Source organism: Hyaloscypha bicolor, assembly GCF_002865645.1.
Source record: "Hyaloscypha bicolor E unplaced genomic scaffold K444scaffold_165, whole genome shotgun sequence".
NCBI lineage: Eukaryota > Fungi > Ascomycota > Leotiomycetes > Helotiales > Hyaloscyphaceae > Hyaloscypha > Hyaloscypha bicolor.
Genome location: NW_020194667.1, coordinates 1,355,550 through 1,373,742, shown reverse-complemented (window position 1 = coordinate 1,373,742; position 18,193 = coordinate 1,355,550). Strand labels below are relative to the sequence as shown.

Genomic DNA, 18,193 nt, shown 5'->3' with positions numbered 1-18,193 from the left:
CTCCGTTCGGCGAAGGTTTGTGCCTTTGAGGCAATCAAGATAGCTCGTTCTAAACTCGGCTTCTAACTCTGTGGTGTGGACCATCAACGCAACAGCGCTCTTGTATTCGAGATTCGCATCCTTTTGGGGAAAGCTGTTGGAGAGATTTCACAGCGGCATCTAGCTTGCCAGCTTAGACGAGCCACCATGGAGAATCAAGGCAGTTGGGAGGGGGGTCGGGCTGCAGACATGAGAGCAAACCGTCAGCTTTATGTCATGGAGACTTTGCTCGAACTCCTTGAGAGAGAAGGCTCCAACTGCTGGGACGCATGAGGCATTGGAGTCAAAATATGGAAGGACCTCGTGGCCCCGATTTAATGCTTCAAGACCACCCAGCTCGAGTTTCCCGTCCCATGGTTCGAACTTGCATACAGCAAGGAACAGAAAGCCGGACTGGTTATGCGCAAATCAGGTCCCTCATTTAGCACACTGCAGAGCGGAGACTGGGAAACGAACCCGGGAAGCTTGGCTGGGGAGTTGACTCGAAGAATCCGTGTCACCTCCTCTCGGAGGGCGACAGGGGGCTCGTCGTACACGGCGATCGCAGCATAAAGTATCGGGAGTACAGGGTATTGGGAGACGTTTAGGCCCTCTAACGTACGAAGATCGCGGCATAAAGTGACGCGATTACAGGGCATTTACGCTCGCGTAGGTGTCTTAGCGGCCTCCAGGGTGTGGCTTGAGGTACCACGCCCGCTAGCCTTGTAACTCTAGGCCTAAAGCCCCAAATTAGGGCTGTGAGACATTTAAAAATTCATGGAAGATCTTCAGGGGTTATAGCGCTGCTGGCAGAGCAACCGTAGCGCTCGGACGCTATGAGAGAGCTATTATAGGGCCCTTTAGCGATTCTGCCCCTATAAGTACAGGGGATATGCCTTCTAAAGGTTTGATACTCCTTGTTTATAGTTTATAGCGTGCTTACAGGAGAGTAGCCTGGAAATATAGCGGGCTTTAGTGGGTAAGTGGGGTAAAAAGTGGCCTGAAAGTGAACTTGCGGTGCAAATGCCCTGTAATCCCGTCACTTTATGCCGCAATCTTCGTACAGATCAGGGTAGTAAACTCGCTATAAGGTCCCCTATATTTCCAGGCCATTCCACTAAAAGTAACCTATGCGCCTTCGACAAAGACTGCCACACCTTTTTAGGTTTTCTTCCCTGTACTTATAAGGGAGTTGTCGCTAAGGAGGCCTATAAGAGTTACTCGTTTGACGTCCAAGCACTATGTTATATAGTTGCTCTCCTAATTGCGCTATAATTCTAGGAGATCTACTTATCCCTTACGAATATCTTATAGCGTCTCTTCACGTCGATTTAGGGGCACTGCCTGGATTATAGGGACTTATAGCGAACTCTTGCCCTAACTTCGTACCCTGTAGGGCACCGAGGGTCAAAATGCCCTGTATTCTCGATACTTTATGCCGCGATCTTCGTAAGCGAATACGTATACGCGGATACAAGGATTCCCCGTATCCCACTCTCTCATTTGGGATTAGTGAGTATTGCTTGAAGGGGACACCAGGTCCATGTTATTGGGTTTTCAATTCGTGGTAAATTATAATTGGTAGCGGAGGTTTGATTCCGAGGAGGCTATACTGCTTTAGGGATGTCGTCTCACAATCCATTCTTAAGCTCGAAGCGCCACTAGGATATCTTCACTAATATGAACAAGAGGACTGGTATTCGATGCTATAGCTGGGCTGACACAAGTCCCAACTGCAAGCGCACGTATCAATTCTCTAGAGAAAGATCCATGGGCCAAGCAGAATAGGCTTGACAAGATACGATATCTCACCATGAAAGCTCCGCGATTACCCCTCACCACAAGCACCATGAACCCCTCCTATCCCCAAGAAAACTTCCACCACACCACCTTCGCCACTTCATCCTTCTGGGCAAAACGTCGTTCCATCGTACGGAAGAACACACTGCATGCACAACTGGAGATCCTCAAGTCAACTGGCAGGTACGATGCCTTCCGCTTGAAATGGCATCCCACGTATGAGGAAGGCTATAAAGCCCTCTTCTGGGACTCGGATGTAGGCAAATGGCTGGAAGGAGCTTGTTACTTCCTTGCTGAGAAGGGAGATGAGGAGGGTGATAAAGTGATTGATGAGGCTGTCAAGGAGTTGACGAGTATGATTGCTGGTGCACAGTGGGAGGATGGGTATCTGAATATTCATTTCACAGTTGTGAAGACAGGACTTAGGTTCACGAATCTGAGAGATTTGCATGAGTTGTAAGTGTCTCATGGACCAAGATGTTCGATTGAACGGCAATTAATTAGAACTCTAGGTACAACGCAGGTCATCTCATCGAAGCAGCACTCATCCATCACCAGCACTACAAAAACAACCTCCTCCTAGACCCTATGTTAAAATACGTCTTGCTCATGCACACAACATTCGGTCCAGGACCCGGTAAAATCCACGGTTATCCCGGACATCCTGAAATCGAGCTCGCGCTGCTAAGATTGTATTCCCGGACAGGCAACACTCATGCTTACGAGCTCGCTAAGTATTTCATCACAGAGCGAGGCAATCTTCTCGGTGTGAAAGGCCAACATTTTTATCTTGCGGAAGCGAAGCAAAGAGGCGAGGACCCGGGTCAGAGACCAGCCGGTGATGCGTGGCCGACGGCGAATGCGTTCTGGTACCAGCAAGCCCACAAGCCTATCCTGGAGCAAGAGACAATTAAAGGCCATTCTGTGAGAGCTATGTATCTTTTGAATGCGGTCGCAGACCTTGTTCATCTCTCTCGCACCCGTGAAGAGGATTCGGGCGAGTTTGAAAAGTATAAAACTGTTTGCGAGAGATTGGAATAACATGGTCAACAAGAAGATGTACCTGACGGGAGGCATTGGCGCAATCGATCAGTGGGAAGGCTTCGGCATTGATTTCTTCCTTCCGCAGAGTACAGGTGAAGGCGGTTGTTACGCCGAGACGTGTGCAAGTATCGGCGTTATGATGCTGGCGGAGCGAATGCTGCAATTGGATCTCGATGGCAAATATGCCGACATCCTCGAGCTTGCGTTGTACAACACAGCCTTGGGAGGCATGAGTCAGAATGGCAAAGAATTCCTGTACGAAAATCATCTTGCGAGTTGCTCCAAGCGGCCGATGAAGCGAGAGAGTTGGTTTGACTGTGCTTGCTGTCCACCAAATGTTACGAGGACGTTCGGGATGTTGGGTGGCTATTTGTGGTCATCCATTGTCAAGGGCAAGGATCTCGAGATTGACGTGCATCTCTACAATTCTGCGGTGCTGAGCTTTGAGGTTCCAGGTGGCACGCTGTCGTTGAAGCAGGACACGAACTGGCCTTGGGGAAATACCGTTACTTTCACTCTCGACGCCCCATCTTCGCTCGATATCACGATCAAATTGCGAATCCCCAGCTGGGCGCAGCCTTTTGAGAATGGCGAGCTGTTTACCGTATGCGTTCTCCTATTTATCGATCCACTCTCAGATTGCTGACCATATAACCAGCTATCACCTTCCCCCATCCCCTCCCTCAAAAGTTCAAAATCCTACCTCATCCTCACTCCTTCCTACACCTCTCTCTACCGCAACACACTAGTAACCCTTGCCTTCAGCCCCCTCACCTTTCAACCCCGCCTCCTCCGGCACCACCCCTCCACAAATCAAAACACACTATCCATCGCCCGCGGCCCATTAATCTACTGTGCGGAAGATATCGATAACGAATGGGTAGAGGACCACTTCAAGTCTGTTGCTATCTCTGAAGATACCAAACTAGAAGAATATGTTGCACAAGATACGATCCTGGGAGAGGATTTTATGAAGATCACGGCTTCAGGGGTGAAGGTGGAAGACGCTGGAACTGAAAAGGGGTCATTCCCTGGCTTTGATATTGTGAGGGAGAAGAGTGTGAAGAAGACAGATGTTCAAATTGTGTTTGTACCTTATTTTTATAGGGGGAATAGAGGTGGGAGGGGGCATATGAGAGTTGGGTTTAGGAGGCTATGATTGAGATGATACAATTGTCTACCTAGCCATTCTAGACACAACTTACGGATCATAAAATCTATCGTGCTTTGGCGAACTCTTATTTCCACCCCTCTCATCTCTCTTTTCTGTCCATTGCAAATGGTAGCCCGAGTGGTGATAGCGCCGATGGCCACCGTTGGACAGGTGTCGCTTCATCGCCGATTGGTGAAGCAAGCTCTGTCCCGGTAGTTGCAAGACTTATGGCCGCGACCCTGTACAGGTTGCTTTATATCGAAGCAACACCCAAGCCGCACAACGTTCCGTGCCGGTGATGCGACCTGATTTTATTTCCCCCGTGATGATGCATCGAATAACGTTTTAAATTTTATCACCGACGTATCCAATCATGGTCTTACAGTATCCGTTTTGCCGGGATCTTCAATTCTGGCCGGTCGTTATTGACAGATTTTTCCTCGTTGACTGAAGTCTTGGTTTGATTGGTGCTGCAATGCTTCAAATAAATTGGGCGGTTTGATATGACCAGCTTTAGGGACTGCGTCAAGGAGACTGCACTGAAGAAGTTGTGGCAGTCACCTCTCTCTTGATTCAATGATGTTCCCCTCCTCCACCGAGAGAGCATCGCCTTCTAAAATATACCCATCTGCTCGACCCACTAAGCCGTGGTAATAATTCACAAGTACCTCAGGATTGGGTACTATCTTCCAGTCTACTCTGTACAAAAGTTCAAGCTCAAGCATGCTAAGTTCGAAAACTTTGACACCACCGACTCGCGCATACGTCGCATGACCATGGAAGACATCTGACAGCCCTTTCGCTGCCACTGTTGCAGCAGCAATCAGGAAACGATGAACTGTGAGGGATGTGATGGCGAAGGCTGGGTAAAGCGAGCATAGGCGATCCACATAGTAAACCATAGACAAGAGTAATGGAGGTGTGAGAGTTGTATGCGTTGTGAGTCGTTGTAGATAATCGATAACCGAAATTCGAGGAGGTGTCCTATCGTTTCCATCAACAAAGCTCAGTAATCAGTGGTGTTAATGAACAGACCTACCTAGAATGAAATCTAGTAAGGCCACCATCGCGTAAAGGAAGCTGGTCATTTATTTGGACGAGTTCCGATATCAAACCGGCTATTAGCATTATAAGATCCTCAACGCCACAGAACTCGTAATTGACAGGTAATATTTTGACTGCAACATGGCTAGATCTTATACCATTAGGAGGAGACAAACAATTATGTGTCAAAGTGGGCTCTGGTTGCATATATTCCTGCGATGACCTCTGTTTGCCGGTCGGGGATTGAGGAACTGAATTTGAGGATCGAGGGAGGTCCTGGTTTGGCGATATTCTTGAAACGCCGCCACTTGATGATTCTATAGCTTCTTGTGTGCCACTCTCCCCACAAACCAGAGCATATCTGCCAATAACTGGGGCTGTAATCGAAACTCGCGGTGTTACCGCATTCGTTACCGCGACTGGCGAGCATTGCGTTGCAGCATTTACATAGCGCCGCAGGTTTCTATACATGCGACCATAACCCTCCAGCGTAGCCATCAATGAGGGGCAAGACGTTGTTGACTCCAGCCTCTGATTTTCACGAGAACTGAAATTCTACTTACAAAGTATGTGAAGTATTTTCCGGCAAAACCTAGCTGAAAAAGGAGGCTGGAATGTTGGAGAACGCTTTCCTCGAATAGTACTGTCAGACGAGTGCTCGGACAATTTCGTAGTTTTCGTAGTCGGTCGACAGCCTTGTCGATTCGGCCCGTTTAAACCTTATCCTCCTTACAAAGATAGACTAGAGTTTGCAACAACTAATAAGCGACAAAACGCCTCATTATTTCTTCCTGATTTTATAATAATGTTTTAGTACTTCTCTTTAGAAATATACCCAAGTATATCTTATTAATACTATAATTACTTAGCTAGAGAAATATTAAAACTTACTTATTTAATAATTCTTAAACTTGCTTATAAAGAGTTTTATAAAGTATATTTTTATTTCAAATTAAAACTTGAGTTAAACTGCCTTATATATTTAAGAAAAAACAATAAAATAAAATAAATATATAATTAAGCCTTTAAATAAAAGTAAAAGGTTTTAAATAATATATTTTAATATTTAAAATATTATAAATTAATTTAAAAGTAAAGACTTATTTTTTATTAAAACTAATAAATAAAATAATTAATAATAAATAACAAATAATAGAAATTCTATAAAATCATAAAATCAAACTCTTTTAAAAGAGTTTTATATTAAAATTTACAGTTTTTATAAATAAATAAATAAAATTTTATAATTTCTTTACTTTTATTAATTTTCTTTAAATTATAAATTATAAATTATATAGATTTAATATTTAATATTTAATTTATTCTTTAAAATTTATTTCTTTATTTTTAAGAGTTTTAATATTAAATAATTCTAAGATATTTATATTTTTATATAAGTAAATATTATATATAAAAATAAAGTTTCTTTTTTAATATTTAATATCTAATATTATAATAATAAATAATTTAAAAAGAATTTATGTATTTTTAAATATTCCTTTAATTATAATAAGACTATTTTTTAATATATATAAAGTTAATTATTTAAAATTTAAAATTTATATATTTTTATTAAAAAATCTAAAAAATATATATTAAAAATATATATTAAATAAGGGCATATAGAGATACTAAAATATATATATAAGAGCTCGAGTACTCAGAATACTATATTAGTGAGAAAAAGAGAAAAAGAGGGCTATATATAGGAGGAGATATATAGCCGAGAGCGTGTGACCAGCCACGTGACCGTCACCTGACTCCCCACTATAATATATTATTAATTTTCGGGCCTTTATTAAAATTATTAATTAAAATTAAAATTCTTTGTATTTTTCTTTAAATTACGTTTTTATATAATTAATTCTTAGCTCGAATTAGTCTTTTTTATATATAAAAATTAGTAGAGTTATAGTTTTTTTTAATTATATAAGAATAAAAAACAGCTTTAATAATGCAATAATTATATCCATTATTAGTTTTCGACTTTGAGTTTTTCTAACCAAGGAATTTCGAAGCTTATTGTGCGACTATATAAAACCCCACCAAGTAGTACTAGCGCTAGATAACGCGACAGAATCGAGCTTATCGGTCGAAATTACGGACAGTCCGACATTTAATTCGTGCAGTCCGGAGACGCTTCTGCCAAACGAGACGTCATGCTGTTCTACTTTGAAAAGAATAGGGGTGCGCTTTCCGCTGGAAGTTATCCCTGTGTTTCTCCTCTAGTCTTCTTAAATCCATATTACAATGTTTTTGATGTCGGCTGTAGCGCTCGACTGCTGATTCGATCGTGTCCCTTTTCCCTTAGCCTTGAAACTCGAGCCCACCCGGTACGTCATCTTCGATATCTTATCCTTTTAGGTGCTGTCGCTTGCGACTTTTAGAACAAAATCTTTCAAGGGCGCATCAAACGCAAATCTTTTTACGAATGTTTGATGGGACAAAAGAACAGCTTTGAAACAATACGTCGGAAGTTTCAACTCGTATTTCAAAAAGAGTCTGGCTAACTGTGACTGTGTTGCTGCGCGCAAGTTTGGGTTGCCGGGATCTGGGAACCGTATCGAAAGTCTTTTCTAACACAAGGTGGAACAGCAGGGTAGACATTCTTATTTGAATTTGTATTTGTGGATATTATTCGTTTAAACTTCTACCAGTGTATATACCAGGAACTTTCCATGTCCATCATATTCTGTGTATCACCGTCATTATCATCATCCCATTGATCCATATTATCTGAAGTATCTCTATCGCCCAAGCTAGACCTCTTGCGCTCAAAGTCCTGTTCGTGAGCTGTTGGGATCAGCTTCCCGATTCGTGACATTGTGGCGTCAGCAGCCGCGCAATCGGGGTGGATTGGAGGTCCTGGCTGGGGTATCTGGTTTGTTTCGGCAGTGGAGTATCGGTTATCGCCCAAAGTGGCGTGTTGCTTGTTGTGTTCAGCAGCACAGGGTGAGCTTTCCAGATCGTAAGGGAGGGCGATATCGCGGGAAGCTCGCAATCTACTGACACTATCTTGAAATTAGGGCTACTGTGGCCGGAGTTTGCAAATACGCCACTTACTTTGCGCAATGTTCATTCTAGAATACAAAGTGGTCAACCAAGTGTGTGGAGCCTTTGTAAGCAGGGCGCATAACATACCTCGACCCTAAATAGCATCCAAATTCCACGCCGCGTAACTTCGATAAACCCAATAAGGAAGCTGAGAATGCTAGCATGTTGAAGATTGCGCGTCTGAAGAGCATAGAGAACCCAGCTAAATCTGAAGACAACGTTCGAGATCATGGCACAATAATACTTCCACGGACCTTTGTATCCGAGAATTTGACGGAGGAAAGGATTTCGAGCGTTTGGTTGGCATACACCTAAGTCTATTAGGGTGTAATCATAGCCAAAGATAATGGTAAAACTCACTCCAATCCATGGCGAGATCCCAAAATACTTACCAGTTAGCACATGGGCTCAGCTGTGGCGAACGGCAAGGAGAGCTTACCAGAGTAAAACGTATTGCATAGAGCAAAAGTGATGAACACAATTAATTTCGTTTGATTCCCATCGATCTGGTACATACTCAAGGCCATGTAATGTAGAATTGTGAAGGTGTATTTCCCGCAGTTGGCGAGATGGGGAAATGTATTCCGAGTATCATAGTAACGGCGGAGACACTGAAATATACGCCAGATTCCAGGAAGCGCGGAGAAAAAACCTTGGAGGCGAGAATGCGAGGACCTACACGAGTTCGGATTGTCCCAGCTTATGGAGTATAAGCAGAAGAAAACCTGGAGATTCTTCACAAGTTTAACAATTATTTTGCTTTGGTTGGATAGGACGGATATGGCTTACCATCATCATATATGTTAGGGAACAGTACATATCACCAAGAAAAAAATCCCCAAACTCTACAGGATAGAAACCGCTGAGGAGCAAGCGCCACTGCCAAAATCAGTACCAAAGATGGGAGCCAAGGGCGACCTTTGTACTCACATGAGAATAAAGGAACTGCATTCGACTATGATGGTACAAGATAGGGGCTGGAAATGACACAATGGCCGTTGTCAGCCCAACCAGGATAATGGGATAATATAGGAATATCCGCGCTGTTCCGTATCCTGAGAAATTGAGCCATACGAAAATGCCGAATAAGAAGAAGAATAGGCAGGGCAACTATATAAATGAAATCAGCAACTGAATGAGTTAGCATGAAGGCCAGACTTGCCTCAGCGAGCTGCCTCCAATCAAGGTATTGCCTACTATTAAGTTCGAAAACGAAAACGTAGTTGATCTTTTGTTTTGTCCAAACTCCGCAACACAAACAAAATAATAATAATAGGTAAAGTCCCAAGAAGTAGCCCCCATAGATCTAGGTTCTGGTTAGCCGCATCTCTGGCCCAACAATCTCCGTTATTGCTCACTTGTAATAAGTAGCTTGCCTTTATCCGAGTAGTGGGGTCTGAATGCGACTGCAGCTGAGCACCATACATAACTCCCTGAACTGCGAAGCCAAAACCAATGCCGAGCAGTAGTCCGCACCTTAAACTACTCCCGGAGTAGTTTCCTGGTCGTGCGGTCCTATTCCTAAGCTTTTCCAGAGTCTTCTTGCGATTTCCGTGTTGGACGTGGCGGGCGTATAGATCCTCAACATCTTGCATGTGGCTGTTCAAAACCTTGCTCTGAGCAAAGTAAGCCTTATTTACCTTTTCAAACATGTATCGAAGTGAGCTATGAGCGCTAACAGCTTTATCAAACTTCTTGTTGATCTTGCGAAATGCAGTATAATTCAGAGAGGCGTATGACTCAAGCAGCTGGAGATCGCGGTAGAACTCCTCTAACGCAAACTTAAGCTTCGTTTTGGCCCTCCGGTAGTCGATTCTATCTCCTCTGTTTTTTCGATGGAAAAAGCCGCTGCGGGAGTTGACGCTATGATGTTGGTCCCGGAAAGCAACTTTCGATGTGTCAGGCCACATGTCTATATGCTTGAGGGAATCGGTGCTTTTGTCGGAGTGACTTCTAAGGATCTCAGTGACTGCCCCTAAGGTCTTCTGAGCGGCCAGGGCTTCTTTCAACCCCCGATCTGTCATTTCATGCAACTGGGCGCGAAGCTTATCCAGCTTTTTACTCGCCTCGTTCTCTTTCATCTCGTAAAACGTCTCAACCATAGCCAATTCTTGGTCCAGCCAATCAAAGAACCCCGCCTGACTAAATTCCAATTGTTCGTAAGCACCGAGAGTTGTATCCCGTATATCGAGTGAATCATATGGCTTATTTGATGGCTGGATGCCTGATAGTATATGTTTCGACAAGGGATAGGAGTTTGTATCAGAGAAATGTCGGCTGGCCAACAAGTTGTGGGCTTGAGATAGAGAATGAGCCTTGTTGGGTGGAGGTAGAGTATTTATCGTATTAAACTCATAGTTAATGGTCGGAGGTGGAATGGAATTGCTCCTCTGGTCGATTCGGCGCTCAATGTGCTTCAGCCTGATTCTTCTCCACTCAAGCGAATCAAACTCAATACTATCATCCATTGCGGGGTTTGAAAGTTTCAGAGCAGGTGGTGGAGGCGGGGTGGGATTTGGCAGTAGCTTTGGGGCTATGAAATCATAAGTAACCTGGCTGTAGCCTCCCGAGTCACCCGCTGAGGAGATCCAATGCAAGTCTTGGTCAATTATAAATGAACCAGAGAGCTTTGGAGAAGGGGGCCCTGATGGTACACCGACTGTACGAAGTGGCACAGATAGGGACCCTAAGTATTTCGAACTGTCGTTGTCCTTGTTTCGATATTGTCGTGAGTCATGGGGCGTGCTGTTGACACTTTGAAGTGTGGTGGTAATGGCGATGGCGACGGCTTTGACCTTCTTCTTGCCAAGCTAGAAGACCAAACATCAGCTCTGTGATTGTGAAGACAACGGGGACGAATGAACCCTGTAGTCCAAGTATTTTGCCCTCCATTCGGGGACGGCGTCCTGGTCTAATTGTCTAATCAGCAATGTTAGCACAGTCTTGGTTATTCTAACGTCACTGAGGACATCATACTTAGCAAATTTCATCTTTCAAAATTAGAAGAATTGTCGTCCAGCTTGCAGGATATTGACGATTGCAGCCTCTTTCAGCACGCCCAGCTGGATTTAATTGGAGCAAAGCATGAATCGTTATTACAAGTATCGAGAGGCCTGATGTATCCAAACGAATTTTCTATTTTTCCAAAATACTCTCATTCTGAACTATTGCAAGGACGGCTGCTACATCTGATAGGACTAACTTAACCTAGTTGCATCAAGTTTCAGCCGTTGGGTTCTAAACACTTACCTAATAGGGGCCACTAGCTATACGGTTTGACATCGGTGGTACTCGGTATGGCATCGGCGATACTCGGTGCCTTATGGGTAGGTCCTTGCACAACCTCTATTAAAGTTCAGAAGGGTCGGGTCGGTTATGAGACAACTCCCCGGACGGTCCGATGAGTGGCCCTACATCAAATCCGCCGAGATGCCTATCCGAAATTTTGTAGGATAGAGCACCGTACCTGAGGGTATAATCTGCAAGCTCTTTAAACCTCGATTCTGCCATGGATTTATATGACATACTGGGGCTATAAGTTGAAAGGGCAGGGAAATAGCTTTATGCTTCCTAGAAAAGATTTTTCAATCCTTCTATTTGCTAGAGAATCACCTAATAGCCCAGAAGCTAAAAAGTATTTGTCCTGACGCAAATTAGACCTCATTATCTTATTACATTTTATAACCCCTGGGAGTGTATTCCAATTACTGCAGCATCGGTACACCGTATCGGGATCTTCGGAGATAGCCATATGAAACGCCCTAACACATGGCACAATATATATGCCATGTGGCGTGGGCTTATAGAGCTCTTGAGGGTCAAATAAGGTTTTTCTACGGGGTATTCTATGCAAAAGATGACTCTACCATATATGAGCACGCGACAGCGAGTCTGCAAATGCAGATGGATAGCCAAGAATCGAATGATAACAAATCTCGGTTTCAAGAGTGCTCCACACTATGGAATAAAACCGAATTACCCCCAGGAAAAATTTAAGTTTGTCACAAACTTACTTCATGCCCACGTGGCCAAGCCCTCCTCTCGGTGTCTCTCCCTTGTTAATGGAAAGCATGGTTAACTTAAAATTTAAGGTTTCCAGATTCCCGAAACTCATTTTGCCAACCTATGCCGAGTTAGTCTGACTGAGTGATTTCTGTCATAGGTTATGTACCATTTGCGTTAGAAGGGGGTTTCACTCAATTGCGCACACTCAGACGACAATCAAGTTTTCTTGATCCCAACACCACGCTATGAAAACTCTAAGAATAAAAATGAGATGCCCCCTATTATATTAACTATACGCGATGGTTTGGCAGCTTTTTAAGCAACTTTCAAAAACGGCTTTTTTGGGTGAGGAGACTCGCGCAGTGGAGCTCAATGCGCAATTGAGTGAAAACCCCTTCTAACCCGCACTCCCAATGCGGCAGGGGTTAACAGTAATTTACATGACATAGCTTTACGAGCCTGCCAAGATAAGTCTGTGCGCTTCAGGCTAATTTTCAGGCTTCGGAAAACCAAAGTCACTCACTTTACTTTAAATTCCCTAAATAACCACAAAGCATTATTGTATATTATTTAATACTATAAGTAAGAAGAAGCTAAAGTGTATTATCTGATAATAATTCGGGCATTTCTTATAAACTTTAAAAAGTCAAAAATTTCTTACAGGGCTCGTTAGTGAGCAAATGGCTTGAAGCGCAGACTTATCTTGACAGGCTCGTTATCACTGCCTACGCGTACAGCTCGTGCTCGGAGCAAAGCGGAAACTTTAAATCCCCTAACGGGAAAATCTGAGTCCGTAGGTGCAAACGTTGGCGGCTTCTTGGCCTTTATGGTCAAATTATCTAGTCGTTCAGCGGTTCTCACCTACAAATCTCGCCTGAGGAGCCTATTAGGTGAGGGGTAGCGATACTCAAACCTGATTTTTTGGTATTCCCCACCAAAAGTAACCCTAAATTTGAATGTAATACAACACATTTAATAACTACCCCAGTCTTGAGCATTAATTCCGATTCCTAGATCCTATACTAATAATATTTGAAGAGCAAAAAGTTATAGCATTAGTGTTTTTTTACCTCGCACGGTTTTCCACATAAATTTTAGTGGGTTTGCATACGGCTGTACTTTGCGTATTACTAATAGTCGGTTCATCTTCCTTTGCTCGCTCTGCTCACAGTTAGGCAAAGTAGGTGTCCGGGCTCAAATTTGTATGGGAAACCCTACTTTAAAAAAAAAGTTTTTGATTTCCGCACCTAAAATACACGGGAATTTATCTCAAAACGGCCTTAAATCAATAATTAAGTCCAGATAACTATTTTAAATTTTGTTCTAACTTGATCCAAGTATTTATCTATTATTATTTTAGGTCATTTATTATAAGAAGGGTGGAGTCATTCTTATAATTAGAGCGTTTCTACAATAGAAAAGTGGCACTTTTTATAGAGTTAGGGTACTTGCTTTCGCTAGACGCTTGCTTTCCCCGGCTGTGAGCGAAGCGAGCAAAGGAGGACGAACCGATTTATCCCTCACTCCTTAGGCATAATTACTAGGTGAGAACCGCCGAACGACTGTGCAAAGTAGATCGCCTTATGCACTTACTAAGTTTGCATTGGTTCCAATTTCTATCAACCACGTATTTCTCTCATCTTTACTTAGCAAGGACGTCACAATGACTTGGACGGAGAAAGACTTTAGCAGTCTCCAGATAGCTGAGAGAGTTGCCTCAATACTGTCTCTAGTTGGCTGCTTTTTTGTCCTTATCACCTTTTGTTCCTCGTCCGCTTTCCACACGCCCATTAGCAGACTCATATTTTACGCATCGTTCGGAAACATCCTCTCAAACGTTGCGACTCTAATATCGAGGCAGGGCGTATTGGCAGGGCAAAATTCGGTACTATGCCAGCTGCAGGCATTTTTTATCCAGCAGTAATTCACTTCGCATGAAGAAATTTCTAAATATAATGCTAATGTTGCAAATAGGTGGATGCCCGCAGATTCTCTGTGGTCCTTCTGTATGGCTCTGAATGTCTACCTCACGTTTTACAAGAGATACACTACGATACAGCTGAAGAGTCTCGAATGGAAGTACTTTCTAGGGTGCTATGGGATACCACTGATACCTTCCGTAACACTACTCTGTGTCAACAGTAAAGAGAGGGGCAAAATCTACGGACCGGCAATAGTATATCAAGGCACTTGATCTTTGAATTTATTCTCTGGCTGATTCTTAAATAGCTGTGGTGTTCTATTGGCTCTAATTGGCAGTTTCTGCGTCTTTTCTGTTTCTATGGACCAGTGTGGTATGACTCTCACATCCAAAAAATGAACGAATATTTACTTTTATAGGCTCGCTATCATTGGGACCCTCGCCATTTACATCATTATTGGCCGCGGCATCTTTCAACAACAACGAACTCTCAGAAGCTTTGTCGGGCCTTTACAAAACGCTTGTCCAGGTCTCAATTCACACAAGAACACAAACGCGATAATAATTGACGTTATGAGTGGCGTCTCGACATCCAATTTCTCACATCTCCGGGAGCAAAATCATGGCGAATCATATCTACCTCCCACAAGGCAATTCAATCAAATTTCTATAAACACGAACTCTATGGTACAATCTCAACCTCACGGAGTATCCACTGCAGAGTGTATTACGAATCGTACATTATGGTCCTATTTTAGATGCTCATTCCTCTTCTTTATAGCTCTAGTAGTCACTTGGGTATGAATGCGCCGTCTATTCGTATCTTGGAAAATTCTAGGCCTAACCACAAACCGCAGATTCCATCAAGCATCAATCGGATCTATAGTATCGCCAATCCTGGTAGCTCGAATTATGGCTTGAACTTCGCTGGGTCCCTCGTGTTGCCCCTTCAAGGATTTTGGAATGCTATTCTTTACATTGCAATCTCGACCTCCGCATGCAAAGAGCTATGGCATTCTCAAGTCACCAGAAGGCTCTAAGGAAATGGGGGGGTATAGGAGGCGCAAAACATGCCCACAAAACAGTTCGGTCAGGACCTGAACTTCAGCGATAAGGGGAATATCCAAAAAGTGTACATAATAGCCACTATTAATATTTTTAATATCAATTTGCGAGTCTGGCACAATGTGACTAAGTTTCCAAGCTGAAACCTACACTCAATTAATTAAATGGCCAATTACTGGGAGGAATCATTTCTCTTTCAAAATTACTAAGGGGATCAAGGTTTGTCTGCACTGGCCGGAGCTTTTTCATTAATGTCATTAATGTCATGTTGCTGTTCTCTTGCTTTAATTATTTTGACTATAGATTTATATGTGAGTGATATCTGCTCTTTAATTGAGGCTGCAAAGGACACCCTTAACTGCTTTATCCTTACCGGTAATAAGTCTTATCCAAAGGAAACATTAAACAAGCGCGCTCTATAAAGAACCAGTTGCTATAGAAGGTTTCGCAGATAAGATACCACTGCAGAGAATATCTTTGTATACGTGCTGACACTTACGTGTCTCAGTAATTACTCAATTACTACATAGCATAAATCCATGAACATCATTCATTACCCAAGCATTTCGCTTCGTCTTTGGAGAGCGCTAAAGGCCTCTCATTCTTGACGCCCGAGAATACATCTGACTCTATTCCCGAATATCTTCAAGTTGGGAGATCTTCACGCGATTGAGAGATTCACTATGAGCGCCGTGCTTTCTCGTAGTATCCACTTTCGATTATTGTCCTGTCTAAGCTCATTCACGGGCTCACTGCTTTCGATTTATTCATAGCAGTGTGTCAAATAAGTAAAGTAGTAAGTTCTAATTATACTCTACTCAGCCAAAATATGTCTTACTTATACTCTACTCAATACTCATTAAGTATATACTTAAGGTATGAGTTACATATAAGTACATATTATAGTAAGGAAGTTCCCCGACTTATTTTTAAAAAGCTATATTATATCTAAAAATAAGTAAAAGTTAAAATAAGCCTTTTATATCTCTTTTTTAAGTTATTATTTAGAAATTATATATATTAAATAATATGTAATAATTATATTAATTTCTTTTAGTATAATAAATAATATTAGAAGAATTCAAAGTAGTAAAAAAGGTAATAAAGGTAATAAAAGAAATTAAAGAGAAGAATTAAATAATATTTATAATATAAAGAGAAATATTTAATAAAATAAATCACGTAATAAGTAGTTTACTTTATTTTATATCAGCTTAGTTATAAAGGGCCTACTTATACTTTACTTGATATTTAATGAGTATATTGTGGTACGGCAAGTCGTACTCCATGAAAATCGCTTTGTTTTGGCAGTTTTGAGGTTTTGGTCATATGTCAAAGGCTGGGGCCTTTCGCACGTGACTTGCGGGAATCACATAAGAAAGCTGGCTTTTCTGTAGCTCTAGAGAACAATCCCTCCTTCACATACAATCAATTGAGCTTTTACAATTGCATACTGTTTATCTTTACTGCTTATGCCTTTATTCCTGTTGTTTTGCTGTCAAGTCACGTTTTGCGCTCTGGTATACTTTATGTGGGTTTTTGTCTTGTCGCAGTTTCCCTCCCACAATATACTTAAGTAACTTATATAGTTTGAGTATTCTCTTAATATACTAATTGACAGCATTCGGTTTATATAAGCATTATTAACATTTTCATCTTATTATATATAAATCAAGCCAACTTTCGCCTAAAGACTTTGGAATTATAGTTGCCTGACTAATGCTTTGCCAAACCTTACTAATCATGCAGCACCTTATAGCTTGAACTAAATGAAGCAAAAGACTCTCGGGCCCCTTTTACGCTTTTTAAAACTGTTTATTTTCTAATTTCAAAGCGTTATTAGGCGATTTTAGTAATTTCCGCGAGTCTCAGTATTTTTCAACTATATAAATTGTTCCATTTTAGATTGGTACGTTTTTAAAACTACTTTGCTGATTCAAGGTTCACTTCATTCAAGACGGCTAAACTGGATTCGCGTTCAAATTCTTCAAATCTCAGCCCTATCCTTGACCCAAGTTAATTCTTTAACCACAGTGCCTCCCTTCCCGCTTCTCGGATGATACATGACCATATGGCAACTACGCCAAACTGTTGTCCTCTAAGAGAGAGCTGGCCCCTTTAATCATCCATGATATGTCACCAACAGGAATTTGGAATGGGAAATCGAGAGCCTCAAGCATAGTGGCGAAGAAGATCCACCATATTGCCATTGTACTCACAAGCATTACAACACCGGCAGACTGAAAAATCATTAATAATACGGTTCCGAGATAATCGGCTATGGGGAACATACCACTTCTAGCCCAGAGGCAAGATCGGTATTACCAACTGCAAGTTGAAAGTGCATGCCAGTAAGAAGACCAAACACAGCGACTTGAGTAGTAAAGACCACGACGTAAACGATATTCGTTCGAAGAGAGCAGATAAGAAAGACTAGGCAGAGTACTGCCATGAATAGCAGGAGAAAAGCTATGTTTCTGTTAGAAATCTCTATTATGCTTAGCTCCTACAAACAGCATTCCAAGCTTACCGAAACTAGCATTGAAACCTTTGCTTGCAAGGCCGGCTGATGAGGATGTGGAATTATCGGGTGCATATGCTGTGTACGCATTATAACTCGGTTGTAGGGTTATGGCGTATGAGAGCCAAAAGGCTCCAAAGGACAAAAATACAACGAAGGGAAATGTGTTTCCGAGCACGAACTCAAGGAGGCCGCTGATTATTAAGAGGAGACCGCCGAAGAATATGTATGCGCCACTGTGTTCCTAGTCAGTAAAGAGGAGCAAAAGAAAGCCCCAAGGAATGTCGTCGCATACATCGAAGCATTACCATTTCCTCCGGCTCCGCGCCACCCTATAAGATCACAAGACAGAGGAGTTGCACTCAAAAGGATACCTAAGAGACCACTATAAAAGGTTAGTGTCTTCTCTCTTCATCAAGGCTTCTAGGGCTTACACAGGAGTTGGATTTCCAAAAGTCCTCTGCAAGCCGCATTTGACAGTATTCTGCCTCTCAAAATCTTCGTGTGACAATGAGACACTGCTAGCACTTTTCAAACTCTTCAACTTCGCCCCTCCATTTATATGCAT

At 42.3% G+C, this 18,193-nt stretch overlaps 5 protein-coding genes across 5 annotated transcripts; 2 read left to right on the top strand and 3 right to left on the bottom strand.

The window, feature by feature from the left end:
- Nucleotides 1–1,867: 1,867 nt before the first annotated feature.
- On the top strand, nt 1,868–4,021 carry K444DRAFT_647046 (glycoside hydrolase family 127 protein; the record flags this gene model as incomplete). The annotated part of the gene is made up of 4 exons (XM_024885283.1): nt 1,868–2,274; nt 2,331–2,838; nt 2,873–3,466; nt 3,521–4,021. The coding sequence occupies 4 exons, from the start codon at nt 1,868–1,870 to the stop codon at nt 4,019–4,021; spliced, it is 2,010 nt and encodes a 669-aa protein (XP_024729848.1).
- Nucleotides 4,022–4,572: 551 nt separating this feature from the next.
- K444DRAFT_542275 (cyclin-domain-containing protein) lies at nt 4,573–5,266 on the bottom strand (the record flags this gene model as incomplete). The annotated part of the gene is made up of 2 exons (XM_024875868.1): nt 4,573–4,999; nt 5,055–5,266. The coding sequence occupies 2 exons, from the start codon at nt 5,264–5,266 to the stop codon at nt 4,573–4,575; spliced, it is 639 nt and encodes a 212-aa protein (XP_024729847.1).
- Nucleotides 5,267–7,709: 2,443 nt separating this feature from the next.
- Nucleotides 7,710–11,103, bottom strand: K444DRAFT_635867 (EXS-domain-containing protein; the record flags this gene model as incomplete). The annotated part of the gene is made up of 9 exons (XM_024883924.1): nt 7,710–8,061; nt 8,123–8,139; nt 8,201–8,430; nt 8,553–8,838; nt 8,903–8,992; nt 9,044–9,223; nt 9,472–10,923; nt 10,978–11,032; nt 11,090–11,103. The coding sequence occupies 9 exons, from the start codon at nt 11,101–11,103 to the stop codon at nt 7,710–7,712; spliced, it is 2,676 nt and encodes an 891-aa protein (XP_024729846.1).
- Nucleotides 11,104–13,781: 2,678 nt separating this feature from the next.
- On the top strand, nt 13,782–15,052 carry K444DRAFT_497530 (uncharacterized protein; the record flags this gene model as incomplete). The annotated part of the gene is made up of 5 exons (XM_024873303.1): nt 13,782–14,038; nt 14,093–14,294; nt 14,348–14,412; nt 14,459–14,837; nt 14,897–15,052. Coding segments are annotated over 5 exons (1,059 nt in total), but the record flags the coding sequence as incomplete, so codon positions are not given.
- A 2,130-nt stretch (nt 15,053–17,182) lies between these two features.
- On the bottom strand, nt 17,183–18,193 carry K444DRAFT_647042 (uncharacterized protein; the record flags this gene model as incomplete). The annotated part of the gene is made up of 5 exons (XM_024885282.1): nt 17,183–17,344; nt 17,434–17,573; nt 17,635–17,861; nt 17,921–18,010; nt 18,060–18,193. 5 exons carry the CDS (start codon nt 18,191–18,193, stop codon nt 17,183–17,185), a joined length of 753 nt encoding a protein of 250 aa, XP_024729844.1.